We start from the raw sequence: 18,361 nt of genomic DNA on the forward strand, positions 1-18,361 counted from the left end.
TTGGTGCTAGTAATTCCAAGTGGTTTATGTGGTAAATTTGCTGGATTGAGTCCCATTCCCCTTGTATTGCTAGACTGTTGAGATGGGCTCCTCAACCTGTTATTGACGCATCTGTGGTGATTATGGTCTGTGGCACAGGGTCCTGAAATGGCTGTCCTTTTGCTAAGTTTTTGTGATTCCACCATTGCACAGATTTGTAAGTTTGGCGGTCTAACAACATTATATCTTGTAGTTGACCCTGTGCCTGAGACCACTGTCGCGAGAGACACTGTTGTAGTGGTCTCATGTTTCAACATGCATTGGACATTATTGCTATGCGTGATGCCATCATTCCCAATAGTTTCATGGCAAATCTTACAGTGTGAGTTTGATTGGTCTGCAATTGGGATATGAGGGAGTGAAACGCATGTATCCGTTGTGGATTTGGGTAGGCTAATGCTGTCTGAGTATTCAGAATTGATCCTGGATTAGGTTGAATTTGTGCTGGCTGCAGGCGAGATTTCTGGTAATTGTGAACCCTAATTTGTGTAGGACATCTATTGTGTATTGTGTGTGTTGCTGGCAGTTTGGAATGGTGCTGGATTTTATTAACCAGTCGTTTAGATAAGGGAAAACATGTAAGTGTTGCCTTTTGAGAAATGCTGCGACTAAAACTAGATATTCTTGGTGCTGTTGTTACCCCAAAGGGTAGTACCTTGAATTGATAGTGCTTGCCTGCTATTACGAACCTTAGATATTTGCGGTGAGCTGGGTGTATAGGAATGTGGAAGTAAGCGTCCTTTAGGTCCAGCACTGTCATGTAGTCTTGTTTTTGTAGCAAGGGAATGATATCCTGTAGAGTGACCAGGTGAAAATGCTCTGACAGGATATATAGATTTAGAGGCCTGAGATTGAGAATGGGTCTGAGAGTACCATCCTTATTTGTTATAAGGAAATATAAGGAATATACTCCTGTTCCTTGCTGTGAGATGGAACTATTTTTATTGCCTCCTTGAGTAGTAGAGATTGTACCTCTTGTTATAGTAGAATAGTGTGTTCTGGAGAGAGCCTGTGAGAACGAGGTGGAATGTTTGGTGGAGCAGAGATGAGCTTTAGGCAATAACCATTGCGGATAATTAAGAGTACCCATTGATCTGTAGTAATTTTTTGCCAGTGAGAAAGGAATTGTTGCAGTCTTCCTTCCACAGGAGATGTATGGTGCTGTGGAATGTTTGGGAAGTCATTGTTTTGTAGATGTTGAAGCACCCTTTGAGGCTTGGAATTTACCTCTGGACCTGAAATTTTGTCCTCTGTAAGAGCCTCTGAATGCCCCCCTTGCATAATACTGCTAGCCTTGCTTGGAATGGGAAGTGGAAGCCTCTGTAGTTTGGGTTTTAAATCCTCCCCTACATTGTGGTTTTCGAAAGGAACCCCGACATGGTGTGGTATAAAGAACTCCCATGGCTTTTGCTGTTTCAGAATCTTTTTATGAGTTTTTCTATGGTTTGTCCACCTCTGGTCCAAAAAGCTGTTTATTAAATGGCATATTAAGGACCACCTACGGTATCTCTGGTTTGAAATCTGAGGACTTCAACCACGCATGTTGCCCCATAGTAATGCTGGTATTAATTCCTCTAGCTGCAGTGTCCGCTGCATCTAGTGCAGACCTAATTTGTTTATTTAAAATGGCCTGACCTTCCTCTACAATTTGCTGCACCCCTTTTTGGTGCTCTTTGGGGAGATACTGCAAGAATTCTTGCATTGCATCCCAATGTGCCCTGTCGTATCTTGCTAACAGGGCCTGGGAATTGGCAATAAGCCATTGGTTGGCTGCTTCTGTGACCACCCTTTTCCCCACCACATCAAATTTACGCCTTTCGTTGTCAGGGGGGGGGGGGAGGGAGAGGGTGTGATCCACAGAAGACTGACTATTGGCACGCTTCCTGACCACAATAGAATCTGGTGGTAATTGCCGTGAGATGTAAATTGGGTCTGTTGGTGCAGGCATATGTTTTTGGTCAGTTCTTAGTGCTAGAAACCTAGCTTTAACTGGTTCTGGGAAAATTTCATCTGCATGTTTGAGCATACTAGGAAGCATTGGTAGACACACGTTATTGCTTAAGAGTTGAGGACAGGGTATTGAAAGGAAAGTCCTCCTCTAAAGGTTCTGCATGTATTTGTAGTCCATGGTATGCAGCTGCTTGGTTGTATGCTGTACTATCCTCAAGTGGAGATGGTCTGTTGGGATACAAATCCGGATCATTAGATGGGATAGGATCTGAATCGTACATATCCCATGGATCTATGGTGTAACTAGAATCACCCCTTTCTTCTTCTTGTGTGGAAGTGTGAGAGGGTGTTGGTGAAGGTGGTGGAGTCAGAGGTTGTGGTGAAAAAAGAAAGTTGCAGTGAATGTGGTGGAGAAAGCTCAACAGGTTTGGGCCTTTCTTTTTGCTTGTAGATTTTTGCCGGTGGTGGGGCAGTATCCAGAGTTTCTTGGAATGCTAGCTTCCTTTTAGTCTGTGGAGGTGGAGAAGTAATAATTTTTCCAGTCTCTTTCTGGATTTGAATTCTCCTTTGTTACTTGTCCATAACCTCCAAAATAGGTTGAATGTCGGATTGTTCCATTTGATGTTCTGAAGCATGTTTTGTGGTTTCAGAGGAATATTCAGTAAATGTCTTGGGCACAGGCTTCATTCGAGTTGAAAGCCCTGTTTTTTTTCTGTGTAAGATGTTTTTTTCGGTTCTGAAGTTGGACCAAGATGTTTTGGGTCTGAAGCGGTTAGCCGAGGTCTTGGCTCTGAAGCAAAGCAAACTTTTTTCAGATCCGATGGTGTTGGACGTAGACTTGGTTCGGAGGCTTGCATTTTTCGAAACCGGCGTGTTAGCCTGTTGAGGGAGTGCCCTGGCCTTTTTCAGCGCTGAACCCAAGGGTCAGTCGACGATTATTTTTGGCCTGGTGGAACCATGGTTTAAAAGCAGTGATTCACCCAAGGCCTTGCCTGATTTCTTAATTGTTGGTGTTGGGGCAGGTGTACTCACATACTGCGCCGCTGATATTGCCTGGATGTCGTCCTCTGAATCCTGCTCAGAGTTGGAGTCTGGGATCGAAACTGCCTTTTATACATGCTCTTCGCCAAGGATGTCAGTTGTTGGACTCTGCGAGTTTCAACACCATCTCCACACCTCTTGCCCTTTGATCGCGTAACGTTTTCTTCGATCCAAAAGATCGACACGCCTCACAGCATTCTTCTCAATGTTCTGGGGAAAGGCAGAGATTACACACACAATGCTGGTATGTGAATGGAAACTTGGCGTGGCATGGAGGACAGAATCAGAATGGAGTCCGATCCATTAGCCTATGACGCAGTAGGCACGAACAGGCCCAAAGAGGGTGCGGGCGCCCGAAAGGGTGTTTACTTGATCCCAGCGATACTATTGGATCGAGTGCAGAAGAAAACTGCGTTCAAAACAATACCGACGGTATTAGAAAAGTTTGATAGATTAGAGAATTTCTGAACCAAAAATCCTGGAGCGAGAGGGAACACGTCCGAACCCAACAGCGGAAAGAAAACAAAGGAGCTGATGCCCATGAACACTTTCATTGAGAGGAGGAGTCACTTGATCCAGTGACATGAAAAAAAGACTTGTTAGAAGAAAAACAACTTATAACACTCTGAACCAACACTAGATGGCGATATATGCACAGCATGTGTATCTGCAGCTACACGACATCGAATATACACACACATATATCCATACACTTAGGACCATATTTTCCCATAGACAAAGCATTTTTTGTTTTGCTAAAAATGTTGGCACCTTTTGACAAATCATCAAATTTTCAAAACTAGTGTACCAGTTACTTCAGCAGACACGACAAAAGTCTGAACCACTGAACCAAATTACAACCAGTTTTGCAGAAAGGTAGATCTTGGTCTAGAAAGACCCATGTTTGTAATTTAGTGTAAATCTGTTCAGTAGTTTCAGAATTATTAAAGGGAAAAAAAAATTATATATAGGAACGTGGACCCTTCACAGATCTTCAGGTACCCATGGATCAGAATGCCTGCGGATCCGGGTGAAAATCAAGGCTCTGATTGGTTGCAACAACCTGAAAGGCTGCTATCTTCTTTCTTGGGTGGGCCCCCGGCGAGAAAACAAATAACACACATTAGGGGTGAGGATATAACTATCCTGACTTCATAGGACACATGGAGGGGCTCTGAGGGACCCCTCATCAGCAAAAAAAAAAAATAAAGCCCCCTTTTTTTAGCCAACTGGGGGGGGGGGGGGGGGGGGGGGGTGGAACCTCCCCCACACACACCATAGCCCTGTGGAGTTGGATTTATATGGGTTTGCCCGAACGCTGCAGCAAAGTCCGTCCGCCCCTAACCAAAAAAAGAGACATAAGGATGTGAGCAGCTGTGGCTGTTTTGACATATGATATTTATATATTACTTTGTTTAAAAAAATATATAATTTTAAAGAACTGAAATTTTAGTTAGATTGATGTTCTACCCACACAAATTCAGCAGTTTTACTTATGTTTAGAAACTATTCATCCGTGGCCTAGTTACCTCGTAGCACAAGCTATAGTTTCTTCAGATACGTATAACTATAACTGCTAAATTGCTATGGTTTTGTGTGGTTAAAACGTCAATCTAACTATAATGCCCCTGTAATCATTTATGGTACACATGTTTTTTTAATCTACAGCTCTGCACTGGCCAATGCCCAGTAAGAAAACTATTCTCAAGCAATTACTTGTGAACATTTGTTTCTAATTAACAGTTCTAATTCACTGCAGGCATCCAAATCATAAATTGGTTACATTCCAAGTTTTGCTTTTCTTTATTCTACAGGTAGTAGCCGGGACTATGACATCGCTGAACACACAAGTACGTGTAGGTGCGCATTCCATTACATCATCAAGGAAGTATGCTACATTTTACATCCTTGTTTGACCAATTCAACGTCTCAATTAACATTAGCTCTACAGGCTATTCCACTTTATAAAAAGCATATAAAGCCACCAACAGAAAAATAAAGTTCGATAAAACTTGAATAGCATGAAGAAAGAGGGTGAAGAGAGAACTGACAAACCTAAAAATAGTAAAGCCTCTGGGAGAAAACCCTTTGGGTTTCATCTCCACAAGTACCAGAGAGCAGACTCTTAGCTATTCCTCTGGTATGTTACTATGCCAAAAGTAACCACTGCCATACTATTTCAGCCAAATATTTTGAATAAAAGGAACAAGATGCACAGGACCGATATGTAGCAGCCAATCCATAAGCACACACTTTAACTAGGAGGTTCCCAATGACCAGTTGGCGTTCCGAATATGGATTTCTGCAAGGTACCATGTCCTGCCCATGAAACCAAAGTTCCACAAAAATGCCATCACACACATATCCTGTTACTCTGAAGTTTATGATAGTACATCTGTACTACTTTATTTTCCTTGATTCGAGCATTCTGAAGACTGCCTTTCAAATGAGTTTGTTTGTGAATACACTTTGTTATGTTCTTAAATTGACATACCTTAGGGCTCGGCCCATTGTCTCATAGTTCATATCCGGTTTATTCTTATGCTTGCCCCACAATTTTGATACTGCTTTCGAGTCCACAAGTTTAAAGATCCCCTTCTCTCTTTGAGTCCACTTGATGTAACGAGGGCAAGTATTTTTGTCTTGAAGAAGATCTAACAGGAACTCCCACAAATAGGTTGTGTTTCCTACCAATAAAGAGAAATTAGGTAACGGCATATTAGGAAACAAAATAGAAAAAAAGTACACATGGATAGTGAAAAGTTTCTGCATTCCGCTTTTTAAGATGATTCTCTATGTTGTGGTAATGACACTATTTGAACACAAAAGGAGTGAAAAGATTTGTAGTACATCAGCTATCAAAATAATCTTATAAAGAAAGTGTACTATATTTGAATATGTGGGTTCCAAAGCAATCAAGTAATCCAAAGTATTTCTGGACCAAAAGTTGCTAAACTTCTGTGTAAAAAAGACAAATTATTTTCATGCACTTCGAGGACAGACTAATAGCACAAGTAGGACAAAACCCATAGAAAAAAACAGGACGGTGCGGGGGAGAGAATAGTCAACAATCCATTAAGATGTTTAAAATAATAAAGTGAAAACACCCCCATGCAAAAGAAAAAAAATACTACAAAAATATTTGTACTTAAACAGTTATTTTCACTATCGGCATAACACCTATATTATCAGGTAAAACCCATAAAACAGCTGTGAGCTCTTAAGAGCTAGCCTATTCTAGGGAAAAAAGAACAAAAGCTGGAAAAAAGATAATTGGTGGGAAAATCTACATTATGAGACACAAAAGTTAAGTACTCTACGTCTGCCCTTATTACTTAAATACATGTTAATATTCATGCAACATATTTAGATACAGAAACCAGAGCATTGTTAAATCGATCTAGTAGTCCGGAAATTATATAATTTAATGAACTCCGATGCTTCATGTCACAGCCAGATTCAGTCCATGGGAATGGCTTTAATGCAGTGACTTCATCAAAATCATAGCACACATCATTTGCAAAACATCAGCTGTTAATCCAGGTGCTAGACAAATCACTTGATCTCATGCCCATGGTGGAGGTCCAGAAAGAGAAACTGCACATGATCAACTTCTAGATAAGCTCTCTACCCTTAATGCTATATGTGAAAGTTCAAATGGGGCCACAGTGTGAGAAAGGTGTTACTTACTGTATCGAGGGCAGACATTGTAAGGTTTGCAAATCTGCCAAATTACTACTAGATTAGCTTCAGGGATCAAAGCTGTGGAACAATGTAAAAGCTCTAACTATAACCAATTTGTGCTTCTACATTTGGGGGAAAAACAGCGAGATGCGTGAAAAGTTCAAAATAATTTAATTATGTTTAACTGTTACACTGCATAATCATTTCATTTTGGTCTCTACCTTAACACAGTTTCATCTTTTATACTAAAACGATTTGTTATGCTCAATTTGTGTGGTGCACCTTTTCACTTGCAAGAGTATCAAGGAACAGGAGCAGGAATGTATGTTGGGAGGAGCTCCTATTTGAACAGCCAGGTATTCAGTTTCTTGTATAAGTTGTGCATTGAAGGCGCGATCCTGATGTGTTAAGGGAGTTCATCCCAGGTCTTACTGCGTTGTAGAAGGAGCATCCTCCCAACTTGCTGATGCACAGGACTTGTGCGAGGGCGAGTGAGGCCGATCGCAGCTTTCTTGCTGGATGATAGAGTTGAAGTCGGTCATTGAGGTACGGTTTTGTGGAGAGCTTTGTAGGCATGGATGAGCAGCTTAACTTAGCATTCTTTCATTTGAAATGCTCAAGACAATTATCTACAGTAAAACTCAAACAGTATGTACAAGTTGGGACCTTGAGAATAAAGTGGTGACTAACTGCCTATTAAAGCTTTCATCCTAGCTCTTCTGCAGAACGCATCATTAGAGGAGAAGTAGGCGAACACCTGCACACAATGCAGTATCATTTCACAAGGGTATGACATTAGTTAAATACTCACCTACCACTTTAAATATTTCAACATGAGGAGAATAGGTCGCTGAGTGAAGCAAAGGCCACCCTACAGCAGCTACAAAAGAAGAGGTTGTGGCGGGAGTGTTTGACTTGAAGACATTAACAGGGAACTTCACAAGTAGTGGTATTAAGGAGATAGCTGCCAACTTAAGTTCCATTTCAATTCCAAGGACCCAATTTTCTTTCTATAAAAACATGGGAAGTTGGATTAGGTTAGCCAAACCTATTGTCCCCAAACAACACTTAGCAAAGCCAGTCTGTGAGAAATTGGGTTGTTGGTTGACTGGGGTGTTAGCCCTTGGCAAGCAACAGCTACAATTCCTTGTAGGTTGAAGCAGAAAAAGTCACTAAACTAACCTGTGCTTATCCCTGGGTAGCTTTGCACAAACAGCAGCCGGGCCTCACTTAGATGCAATATGGAAGTATTTATGCAGCACAAACAGTAAAAAAAAGTCAGCACACAACTCAAGAAAAATCCCACACCAATTTAGAAAAAATATAGAACCAGCAGAACCATGGTTAAGATTTTTTTTTTTTTTTTTTAGTAAAAACGAATGAAATGGTTTGTATGTAAGAAGTGGATTGGGCACGGCAAGCGCTTACCCTTTTTCTTAAAATGTATTCTGAGAAGGTAAAGTTCAGCGGGGCAAGGCTGCAGGCGGTGTTGGAGGAGTGAGCGTCATTGACGGGGAGTCTTGAGTCGAAGATGTTAAGATTTCTACATTCACACTTATTCTCTTCTTTTGTCAAAAATGTCCAGCAGGACAAAGCATAAGGCTGCAGCCGGAAACAGTTCCAGAGGCTTGAATACACCTTTAGCGAATGGCTGCTGAACGGGATTTACTGCTGTAGAGCAGAACACAACGGAAGATGCTGCAGTCAATCCGACTAGTGGTGCATCTCGGACAGAGAGGCGAGCAGGTTGGTCCAGTCTCCTGGTTCTCAGTTTTTGGCCAAAAATTGTCTAAGTCCTCAGTTTTGGATTTTGGCCATCTGGGCACCACCACAAACAAGAGTCCAGGACTCGTGGGACACCACTTGGGGGTTAAGAACACACAAAGACTCGGTCCAGGTGTGGGTTCAAGATGATGAGAGCCTTTTCTGTCCCTGTGGCTCTGAACAGAAGGCCAGCAAACTAGCCCTTGAAGTCACTCTGGTAGTCCTGGGTTCAGGTGTAGGGCTCAGCAGCCAGCTGGTCTCTGAGGGTTGAAGCTAAGTTCCAGGTAGCAAAGCAGTTCTTCCAAGTATAGTAAAGCAGTTTTGGAGGGTGCACAGCTGCAGGCAGTCCTCTGGAGGCCTAAGAGTGAACTAAAGAGTGAGTTTAAAGGTCCTATGTTTATGACCCAGTGCCTTTCATCTGGGAGAAGCTTCAAGAAAGGTTCTTTAAAGTGCATGGAATGTCCTGTCTCCCTTGCCCTGGCTCCAAGCTGGCTGCAGTAACATGTGGAGGTGATGGGTTCTTTGTGTGGAGACCCCCCATTCAGTTGCATATGGAGTTGGGCTGAACTCCAAACCACCCCCCCGCCCCATAATCCTTCCAACAGACCATTCAGGCACACCTAATCCCTCTATTGTGTAACTGTCTGGAAGGAATTCACAAAGTCAGTCAGTTACACCCAGTCATGTGACCCAAGACTGGCTGCAGGCACAAAACACAGAGCAGGAAATTGCTAACTTTCTAAAAGTGGCATTTACACATTTGTAATTTAAAATATGACTTTGCCATTAAAGAATATTTTTAATTACAATTTAATTGATACCAAACATGAAGTGGCTACCTGGTCCCAGTAACAATTTAGCACTAAATATAATAATGCAACACCCAAGGTTATCCTATGGAACAGGTATGCCTCACAGTAGTGAATAACAAATTTAGGAGTTTTTCACTACCATGACAGGTAAAAATTAAAAGTAGGTGCCCAACCTGTTAATTACAATGCACCCTGCTTGCTGGGCAATCTAGCACCTAATTTAACGGTGATACATGCAATAAAAAGGGAGTTCAAGGCTTGGCAAGGAGGTTATGTTGCCAAGTCAAATTGGCAGTTTATAACTGCATTCAGGCTGCAATGGCAGGCCTGGGACATGTTTTAAGGTGCTACTTAAGTAGCTGGCACAATAGGTGCTACAGGCCCACATTTAATTTAGATGCCCTATGTGTATGGTATATCACTCCACAAGGGACTTATAAGTAAATTAAATATGCTACTCTGGTTTATCAAACCATGTTTAAGGGAGAGAGCACAAGCACTACAGCACTGATTAGTAGTGATAACGTGCAGAGTCCTAAGGCCAACGAAAACAAATTCAGCAGAAGGTGAAAGGAAAAAAGCAAAACGTTTGGGAGTGACCCTGCAGAGGTAGCCAGGTCCAATACAATCGGTCTCACTCTGCCAATGCTTGTTAAGTCCCTGTAATAGCTTTGCCAATGTAGCACAAGCTTGCTAAAGCCAACACCTGCAGTCAGCCATATTGGAAATGGTAATTTCCACACCTCCAAGGTGGCCTTCATAATGCATGCAGATGCAACGTACAGGCCATCTTGGAAGTATAGAAGATACCATTCCAAGATGCCCAGCCACGGCTACTGGCTTTCTGGAAAGTGGCATGGGAGATGCAGCAGTGCTCTTTATCGTAGGTGCGGGTTGGTGGAAGAATACAGAAGAAGGGGTGACCGGGAAAGAGGCAATGACTAGGAGGTGGAGAGAGAGCGAAGAGAGAAGAGAAGAGAGAGAGAGAGAGAGAGAGAGAGAGATAGAGAGCGAGAGCGAGAGAGAGAGAAAGAAAGGAAGGAAGATGTAATGAAAATGTCACTTACCCAGTGAACATCTGTTCGTGGCATCAGTCGCTGAGATTCACATGGTATGCATGAGCTCGCCATCTGGTGTTGGGTCGGAGTGTTACAAGTTGTTTTTCTTCGAAGAAGTGTTTTCGAGTCACGGGACCGAGTGACTCCACCTTCTGTGCTCATTGCGCATGGGCGTCGACTCCATCTTCGATTGTTTTCCCCGCAGAGGGTGAGGTAGGAGTTGTACTATAGTAATAGTGCCCGCGCAATGAAAAATGTAAGTATGTACCTATTAAAGGATTAAGTAATATATATACAAATGTACAAAATTGAAGGTAACTTCTGAACTGCTACAGGCTTCCGGGGAGGTGGGTGGGTCCATGTGAATCTCAGCGACTGATGCCACGAACAGATGTACACTGGGTAAGTGACATTTTCAGTTCGATGGCATCTGTCGCTGTAGATACACATGGTATGCATAGACTAGTAAGCAGTTAGTTCCCCATAAGCGGTGGTTTAGCCTGTAGGAGTAGAAGTTGTCTGAAATAGAGTTCTTAATACAGCTTGACCTACTGTAGCTTGTTGTGCGGATAGCACATCTATACAGTAGTGTTTGGTGAATGTGTGAGGCGTAGACCAAGTGGCTGCCTTACAAATTTCTTGCATTGGGATGTTTCCTAAAAAGGCCATTGAAGCACCTTTTTTCCTTGTTGAATGTGCCCTGGGAGTAATGGGCAGTTGTCTTTTTGCTTTAAGGTAGCAGATTTGGATGCATTTAACTATCCATCTGGCTATACCTTGTTTTGATATTGGGTTACCTGCATGAGGTTTTTGGAATGCAATAAATAGCTGTTTAGTTTTTCTGATGTTCTTCGTTCTGTCAATGTAGTACATTAATGCTCTTTTGACATCTAATGTATGTAGTGCTCTTTCAGCCACAGAATCTGGCTGTGGGAAGAATACTGGTAGTTCTACCGTTTGATTTAGATGGAATGGAGAAATAACTTTTGGTAAAAATTTTGGATTAGGTCGTAGGACGACCTTATTTTTATGTATTTGTATAAAAGGTTCTTGTGTTGTGAACGCTTGAATTTCACTTACTCTTCTTAGAGATGTAATGGCGATGAGAAAGGCAACTTTCCAGGTGAGGAATTGTATTCCGCAAGAGTGCATGGGTTCGAAAGGTGGGCCCATGAGTCTTGTTAGAACCACGTTTAGGTTCCATGAAGGAACAGGTGGTGTTCTTGGTGGTATAATTCTTTTAAGCCCTTCTATGAATGCTTTGATAACTGGTATCCTATACAAGGAAGTTGAATATGTAGTTTGCAGGTATGCAGATATTGCTGCAAGGTGTATTTTAATAGAAGAGAAGGCTAGCTTTGCTTTTTGTAAATGGAGCAAGTAATTTACTATATGTTTTGGAGTTGCCTCTAGTGGTTGTATCTGATTATGATGGCAGTACCAAACAAATCTTTTCCACTTACTTGCGTAGCAGTGTCTAGTGGATGGCCTTCTGGCCTGCTTTATGACTTCCATACACTCTTGGCTAAGTTGTAAGTGTCCGAATTCTAGGATTTCAGGAGCCAGATTGCTAGATTCAGCGATGCTGGGTCCGGGTGTCTGATCTGTTGGTTGTGTTGCGTTAACAGATCTGGTTTGTTGGGCAGTTTGATGTGTGGTACTACAGACAGATCTAGCAGTGTTGTGTACCAGGGTTGTCTTGCCCACGTTGGTGCTATTAAAATGAGTTTGAGTTTGTTTTGACTCAATTTGTTTACTAGGTAAGGAAGGAGAGGGAGAGGAGGAAAAGCGTAAGCAAATATTCCTGACCAGTTCATCCATAGGGCATTGCCTTGGGATTGCTTGTGTGGGTATCTGGACGCGAAGTTTTGGCATTTTGCGTTCTCTTTTGTTGCAAATAAGTCTATTTGTGGTGTTCCCCAGAGTGTGAAGTAGGTGTTCAGAATTTGTGGGTGGATTTCCCATTCGTGGACTTGCTGGTGATCTCGAGAGAGATTGTCTGCCAGCTGATTCTGGATCCCCGGAATAAACTGTGCTATTAGACCAATTTGATGGTGGATTGCCCACTTCCATATTTTTTGAGCTAACAAGCTTAACTGCGTTGAATGTGTTCCTCCTTGTTTGTTTAGATAATACATCGTTGTCATGTTGTCTGTTTTGACAAGGATGTATTTGTGGGTTATGATTGGTTGGAAAGCTTTTAGTGCTTGAAAAACTGCTAATAATTCTAGATGATTTATATGCAGTTTTGTTTGATGTATGTTCCATTGTCCTCTTATGTTGTGTTGATTGAGATGTGCTCCCCACCCTGTCATGGAAGCATCTGTTGTTATTACGTACTGTGGCACTGGGTCTTGGAAAGGCCGCCCTATGTTTAAATTTATACTGTTCCACCATAGAAGCGATAGGTAAGTTTGGCGGTCTAGCAACACCAGATCTAGAAGGTGACCCTGTGCTTGAGACCACTGTGAGGCTAGGCACTGTTGTAAGGGCCTCATGTGCAGTCTTGCGTTTGGGACAATGGCTATGCATGAGGACATCATGCCTAGGAGCTGTAGTATTGTTCTTGCTTGTATTGTTTGGTTTGGAGACATGTGTTGAATGACCCTGTTGAAATTGTGGATCCTTTGTGGAGTTGGCGTTGCTACTCCTTTTGTCGTGTCTATTATGGCTCCTAGATATTGCTGTACTTTGCTTGGCAGAATGTTTGATTTTGCAAAGTTGACGGTGAACCCTAGATTGTAGAGGGTTTGTATGACTTGATTTGTGTGGTTTGAGCATTGTGTGAGCGAACTGGTTTTGATTAGCCAGTCGTCTAGATACGGGAACACATGTATTTGCTGCCTTCTGATGTGTGCAGCGACTACTGCTAGGCACTTTGTGAATACTCTTGGAGCGGTTGTTAAACCAAAAGGCAATACTTTGAATTGGTAATGTATTCCTTTGAATACAAACCTTAGATATTTCCTGTGTGATTGATGGATTGGTATATGGAAATATGCGTCCTTGAGGTCTAGGGTTGTCATGTAGTCGTGTTTTCTGAGCAATGGTAACACTTCTTGTAGTGTGACCATGTGAAAGTGGTCTGATTTGATGAATGTGTTTACTACCCTGAGGTCTAGAATTGGTCTCAGTGTTTCGTCCTTTTTTGGTATCAAGAAGTACAGTGAATAAACTCCTGTGTTTATTTGTGTGCTTGGTACTAATTCTATTGCATTTTTTTGCAGTAGTGCTTGAACTTCTATCTCTAGAAGTTGTGAATGGTATTTTGATAAATTTTGTGATTTTGGTGGTATGTCTGGAGGGAATTGCATGAATTCTATGCAATAACCATGTTGGATAATTGCTAGGACCCATGTATCTGTAGTTATTTTGTCCCATGCTTCGTAATATTGATGTATCCTCCCCCCCACTGGTGTTGTGTGGGAGGGGTGAGTGACGTGTGAGTCACTGCTTGTTGGTAGTGGTTTTGGGGCTTTGAAATCTTCCTCTATTCCTAGGAAATTGCCCCCCTCTATACTGGCCCCGAAAACCTCCCCTGTACTGTCCCTGGTAGGTGGGCGGTGCGGACTGTGAGGTGCTAGCTTGTGTGGCCTGACCCCGAAACCCTCCTCTAAAAGGTGTTTTGCGGAAGGTGTTATAAGATCCTCTGCTCTGCGGGGAGTAGAGTGCGCCCATGGCCTTGGCAGTGTCAGTGTCCTTCTTGAGCTTTTCTATAGCTGTGTCGACCTCCGGACCGAACAGAAGTTTCTCGTTTACTGGCATGTTAAGCACTGCCTGCTGAATTTCTGGCTTGAATCCAGACGTTCTGAGCCATGCGTGCCTACGGATGGTAACCGACGTATTAATGGTTCTTGCGGCCGTGTCTGCTGCATCCATAGAGGAGCGTATTTGATTGTTGGAAATGTTTTGACCCTCCTCAACAACCTGTTTTGCTCTTTTTTGCAGATCTTTTGGGAGATGTTCAATGAGATGCTGCATCTCATCCCAGTGGGCTCTGTCGTATCGCGCTAGCAGCGCTTGTGAATTTGCGATGCGCCACTGGTTTGCTGCTTGGACAGCAACCCTCTTCCCGGCTGCATCGAACTTCCTACTTTCTTTATCTGGGGGAGGTGCATCCCCAGAAGTGTGTGAGTTTGCCCGTTTTCTGGCAGCCCCTACCACCACAGAGTCTGGTGGCAGCTGAGAGGTGATGAAGACAGGGTCCGTAGGAGGCGCCTTATACTTTTTGTCCACCCTAGGCGTCACTGCCCTACTTTTAACTGGCTCCTTGAAAATGTCCTTTGCATGGCGTAGCATGCCTGGGAGCATCGGCAGGCTTTGGTAGGAGCTGTGGGTTGAGGAGAGGGTGTTAAATAAAAAATCATCCTCTACTTGTTCCGAGTGTAGTTCCACATTATGGAATAGAGCTGCTCTAGCCACCACTTGTGAGTAGGCTGTGCTGTCTTCCGGTGGTGATGGCCTAGTTGGGTATGTGTCTGGGCTGTTATCAGACACTGGTGCGTCGTACAAGTCCCACGCATCCTGATCTTGGTCGTCGTGGCTCATGGCGGTGTGAGCTGGCGAATGTGACGGGGTGTAAGTTGGCGAAGCCGGAGTTACAGGTGGAGGCGAGGGAGGAGGTGTTACCTTTTGTGTTGTTTGTTGCTGAGGAGTAAACTGAAGCGTTCTCTTTCGTTTGACAGGTGGAAGGGTACTGATCTTCCCCGTCCCCTGCTGAATAAAGATACGCTTTTGCGTGTGATCCACGTCAGTGGATTGCAGTTCTTGTTCAAATCTATGTTTCTTCATTTGAGAAGACATAGAATGCTCTTCGGTATAGGAGCCAGAAACAGGGTCTGATGTCGCTTTTTTCGGCTCCGAAAGCCCTGTCGATTGTTTTTTCGGCTCCGAGGTAACCTTCCTCTTTTTCTGTGCCGAAAATTCTTGGCCTCTATGGTCTTCGGCGCCACTGTCTCGGCGTCGATCGGTGTCGACACCGAACTCTCGGTGTCGATGCTTCTGTTTAGCACTCTCTCGGTCCCGAGGAGGCTGCGTGCCGGTGTCTCGACCGAAGTCGGACGATCTCGACACTGAATGGGCCTTTTTCGGTGCCGATTGTTGGTCACCGAGAATTTGGGTGGAGCCATGGCCGGTTGGCAGTGGCGTCCCCTGGGCCTTCTTTCCTTTTTTAAGGTTTGATCTCGACGTCTTACTCACAGTTCTTGTAGAGTGTAGCTCGTCGGAGTCTGAATCCTGGATGGAAAAGGATTCCTCCTGTTCCTCTTCTGTCTCGAACTGTGGACGCTCTTTTGGCGTGGACGCCATCTGGAGTCTTCTCGCTCGACGGTCGCGCAGAGTTTTTCGGGACCGGAACGCCCGACAGGCCTCACAGGATTCTTCGCTGTGCTCGGGTGACAGGCACAGATTACAGACCGAGTGTAGGTCCGTATAAGGATATTTGTTGTGGCATTCGGGGCAGAATCGAAACGGGGTCCGATCCATCGGCGTTGTCCTCCACGCGGTCGGGCCGACTAGGCCCCGACGGGGTGCCGAAATCTACCCCGAAGGGCACCGAGGCGCTTCGATGTTGAACGCGTCGTCGTATGTGTCTATCTCTAACCGGATCGCAACGATACCGTCGAAAATCTTCCGTCTTCAGCTATCTTTCCGTTCCGAAACTCGGAGCGACAGGAACACGTCCGAACCCGATGGCGGAAAGAAAACAATCGAAGATGGAGTCGACGCCCATGCGCAATGAGCACAGAAGGTGGAGTCACTCGGTCCCGTGACTCGAAAACACTTCTTCGAAGAAAAACAACTTGTAACACTCCGACCCAACACCAGATGGCGAGCTCATGCATACCATGTGTATCTACAGCGACAGATGCCATCGAACAGTGCATTTCTGCGTGCACAAGAGAGGGGGATATGTATCCCCATTGAGTACTTAATGCCATGGAGAAAAGCAGTAAGAAAATGAGTTCCCTGGTGTCAGCAGCGGGAGGATATAGTGAATAAATCACAAATTAGGATGAAACCTAAATGCTCCAGGGGTGGGACAAACTGAAGCATAGAAATCAGGAGCAGGGAAATGAAGAGACATGAAAGCTATCCACTCACGAGCAAGACACAAAGCCCAATCTAAGCAGATCTTAAAGTACTGGTTACAGTGTGGTCTGCAACAGACAGCTAAATCTTCATGACAGAAACCATTAGTCCGCCCAAATATAAAAAAGGGAGAGAAGGAAAACCTTATCCTATTTTTATGAACCAACAAGTTACTTACCTGGTAGAGACGCTATCTAATTGCAGATTCCTCAGCTTGGGAATGTCCCGCAGGAGCCAGACTGGATCTCGAAATGTTAATAGAAATTCCCTCGCACAGTGTCAGGTGGCATCGGGTGCCTCTGCATCGAGTCCTTTAGGGCCTCTATAAGACCGCCACCTATGCGCACTGATGCCAGTTTCTTTCTAATCTCTCTACACACCATTGGATGCAGAGCCATTTAAATCAGAAGTGCAGTGTGCAGATGGTTCAGATTTGGGATCTAACTAATGGACTACATCAGTCTACTCCACAAAACGGATGGGAAGGCGAGTCGGTGAGAAATCTGTAGCTAGAGTCTCCAACTGAAACTTGCTCTTCTGACAGAGACTTCTAACTCCAAATTCCTCACCTTTTCAATAAATACCACAGAAGTACCTCTGTGGAATGACTCAGACCAGGAAATTCTGCAGACAAATGGGTGAACTGCCCATTCCGCTGGACCTGGTTGTCCGAACAGTAGTGATTAATAAACGTGTGGAAGGATGCCCGTGAAGCGGCCTGGCAACTGCAGACCAGCGCAGTGGTAGCAGGCTTTGCTCTGCGGAGTGAGCACATAGCCCTTCTAAGGGCTGCTTTCTATCTAGCCCCATAGCAGATCCTTAGGCAAGAGGGCAATTTATAGTAAGATGGTCCTCTTCTCTTCCGCTTTTCCCCTTTTTGCTCCAGAAAAGCCAATGAGAAGCTAGTCATCTTGCTAGTATTCACTGGTTCGATCAATGTAAAACTAAGAGCTCTTTCAGGACCAAGGTGGTCCGCTGAAGGGTAAAGTGGAGCATTGAAGGCCAGCAGAGTAATGGATTCCCTATGTGGAAGGGTGTAACCACCTTTAACAAAACCCACCTTTGTTTGGAAAGATTTTTTTTTAATGATTGTTGGACACAATGCCTGGAGTTCACTCAGTTGTCTAGCAGATGTGACTGCCACAAAGAACGCTGTCCTGATGGTTAAGAGGCGCTCAGTGGCAACTATGTATTGGTCTGAATGATGTACACATCAGATAAGTGAGAACCAAACTAAGGTCCCACTGCAGCATCACAAAAGATTTGGGTGGAAACATGTGAGTCAGTCCCTCCAAAAAAAACATGTCTCAACAGGTGACTTTAAGAAGGATGGCTGATCCGGTAATCTTAAGAAGGCGTAGACAAATAACCTTTAACTGTGGCCATAATAAGGCTTTAGAAGGCCGATAAAACAGATAGATGTCTGGCAAACATGCTTACAAGGATTGAACATGATGGGCGAAGCAAGAAGCTTCCACCAAACCCTCAATGTACTGACTTAATGGAAGCTGGCATAATGACGCAAACTACTTCGGGAGGAAGATCAAAAGCCACGCACTGTCGCCAATCAATCTCCAAGCATGAAGGTGTAGGTGGTGCAGGAGCCGGCCGTGCTGTTGTGGCAAAATTCAAAGCTAAAAGGTCCTGGGAACCACGTTAACCTCACCCAGTCTGGAGCCAGCCTTTCCTCATATTTTTCAACACTTTTTGCCGGAAAGGCATACCGGAGTCCCAATTCCCAATAAAACTGCAATGCATGTCCTACAGAGGAGTACCTTAGGAACTACAATGTGTATAATTTTAGACATTGCATGTTCTCTGCAGTGACAAATGGATAGTGCCAGGGTTATCTCCACTGCTGGGAGATACCCTGTGCAAGGCATTGTAAGTATCATACTTGATCAGCTAGACTCCAGTGGGCGA

The 18,361-nt window shown here is 43.9% G+C and overlaps 1 protein-coding gene across 6 annotated transcripts in view; it reads right to left on the reverse strand.

The window, feature by feature from the left end:
• Positions 1-18,361, reverse strand: part of ELF2 (E74 like ETS transcription factor 2) — a 416,996-nt gene that overhangs the window by 34,550 nt on the left and 364,085 nt on the right. For all 6 annotated transcript variants that reach the window (XM_069242240.1, XM_069242243.1, XM_069242249.1 and 3 more), the window contains one exon: positions 5,525-5,717. In XM_069242240.1, the coding sequence (XP_069098341.1) occupies positions 5,525-5,717 (193 nt within the window). The remainder of the gene's footprint in view (positions 1-5,524; positions 5,718-18,361) is intronic.

Source organism: Pleurodeles waltl, chromosome 1_2, assembly GCF_031143425.1.
Source record: "Pleurodeles waltl isolate 20211129_DDA chromosome 1_2, aPleWal1.hap1.20221129, whole genome shotgun sequence".
Taxonomy (NCBI): domain Eukaryota; kingdom Metazoa; phylum Chordata; class Amphibia; order Caudata; family Salamandridae; genus Pleurodeles; species Pleurodeles waltl.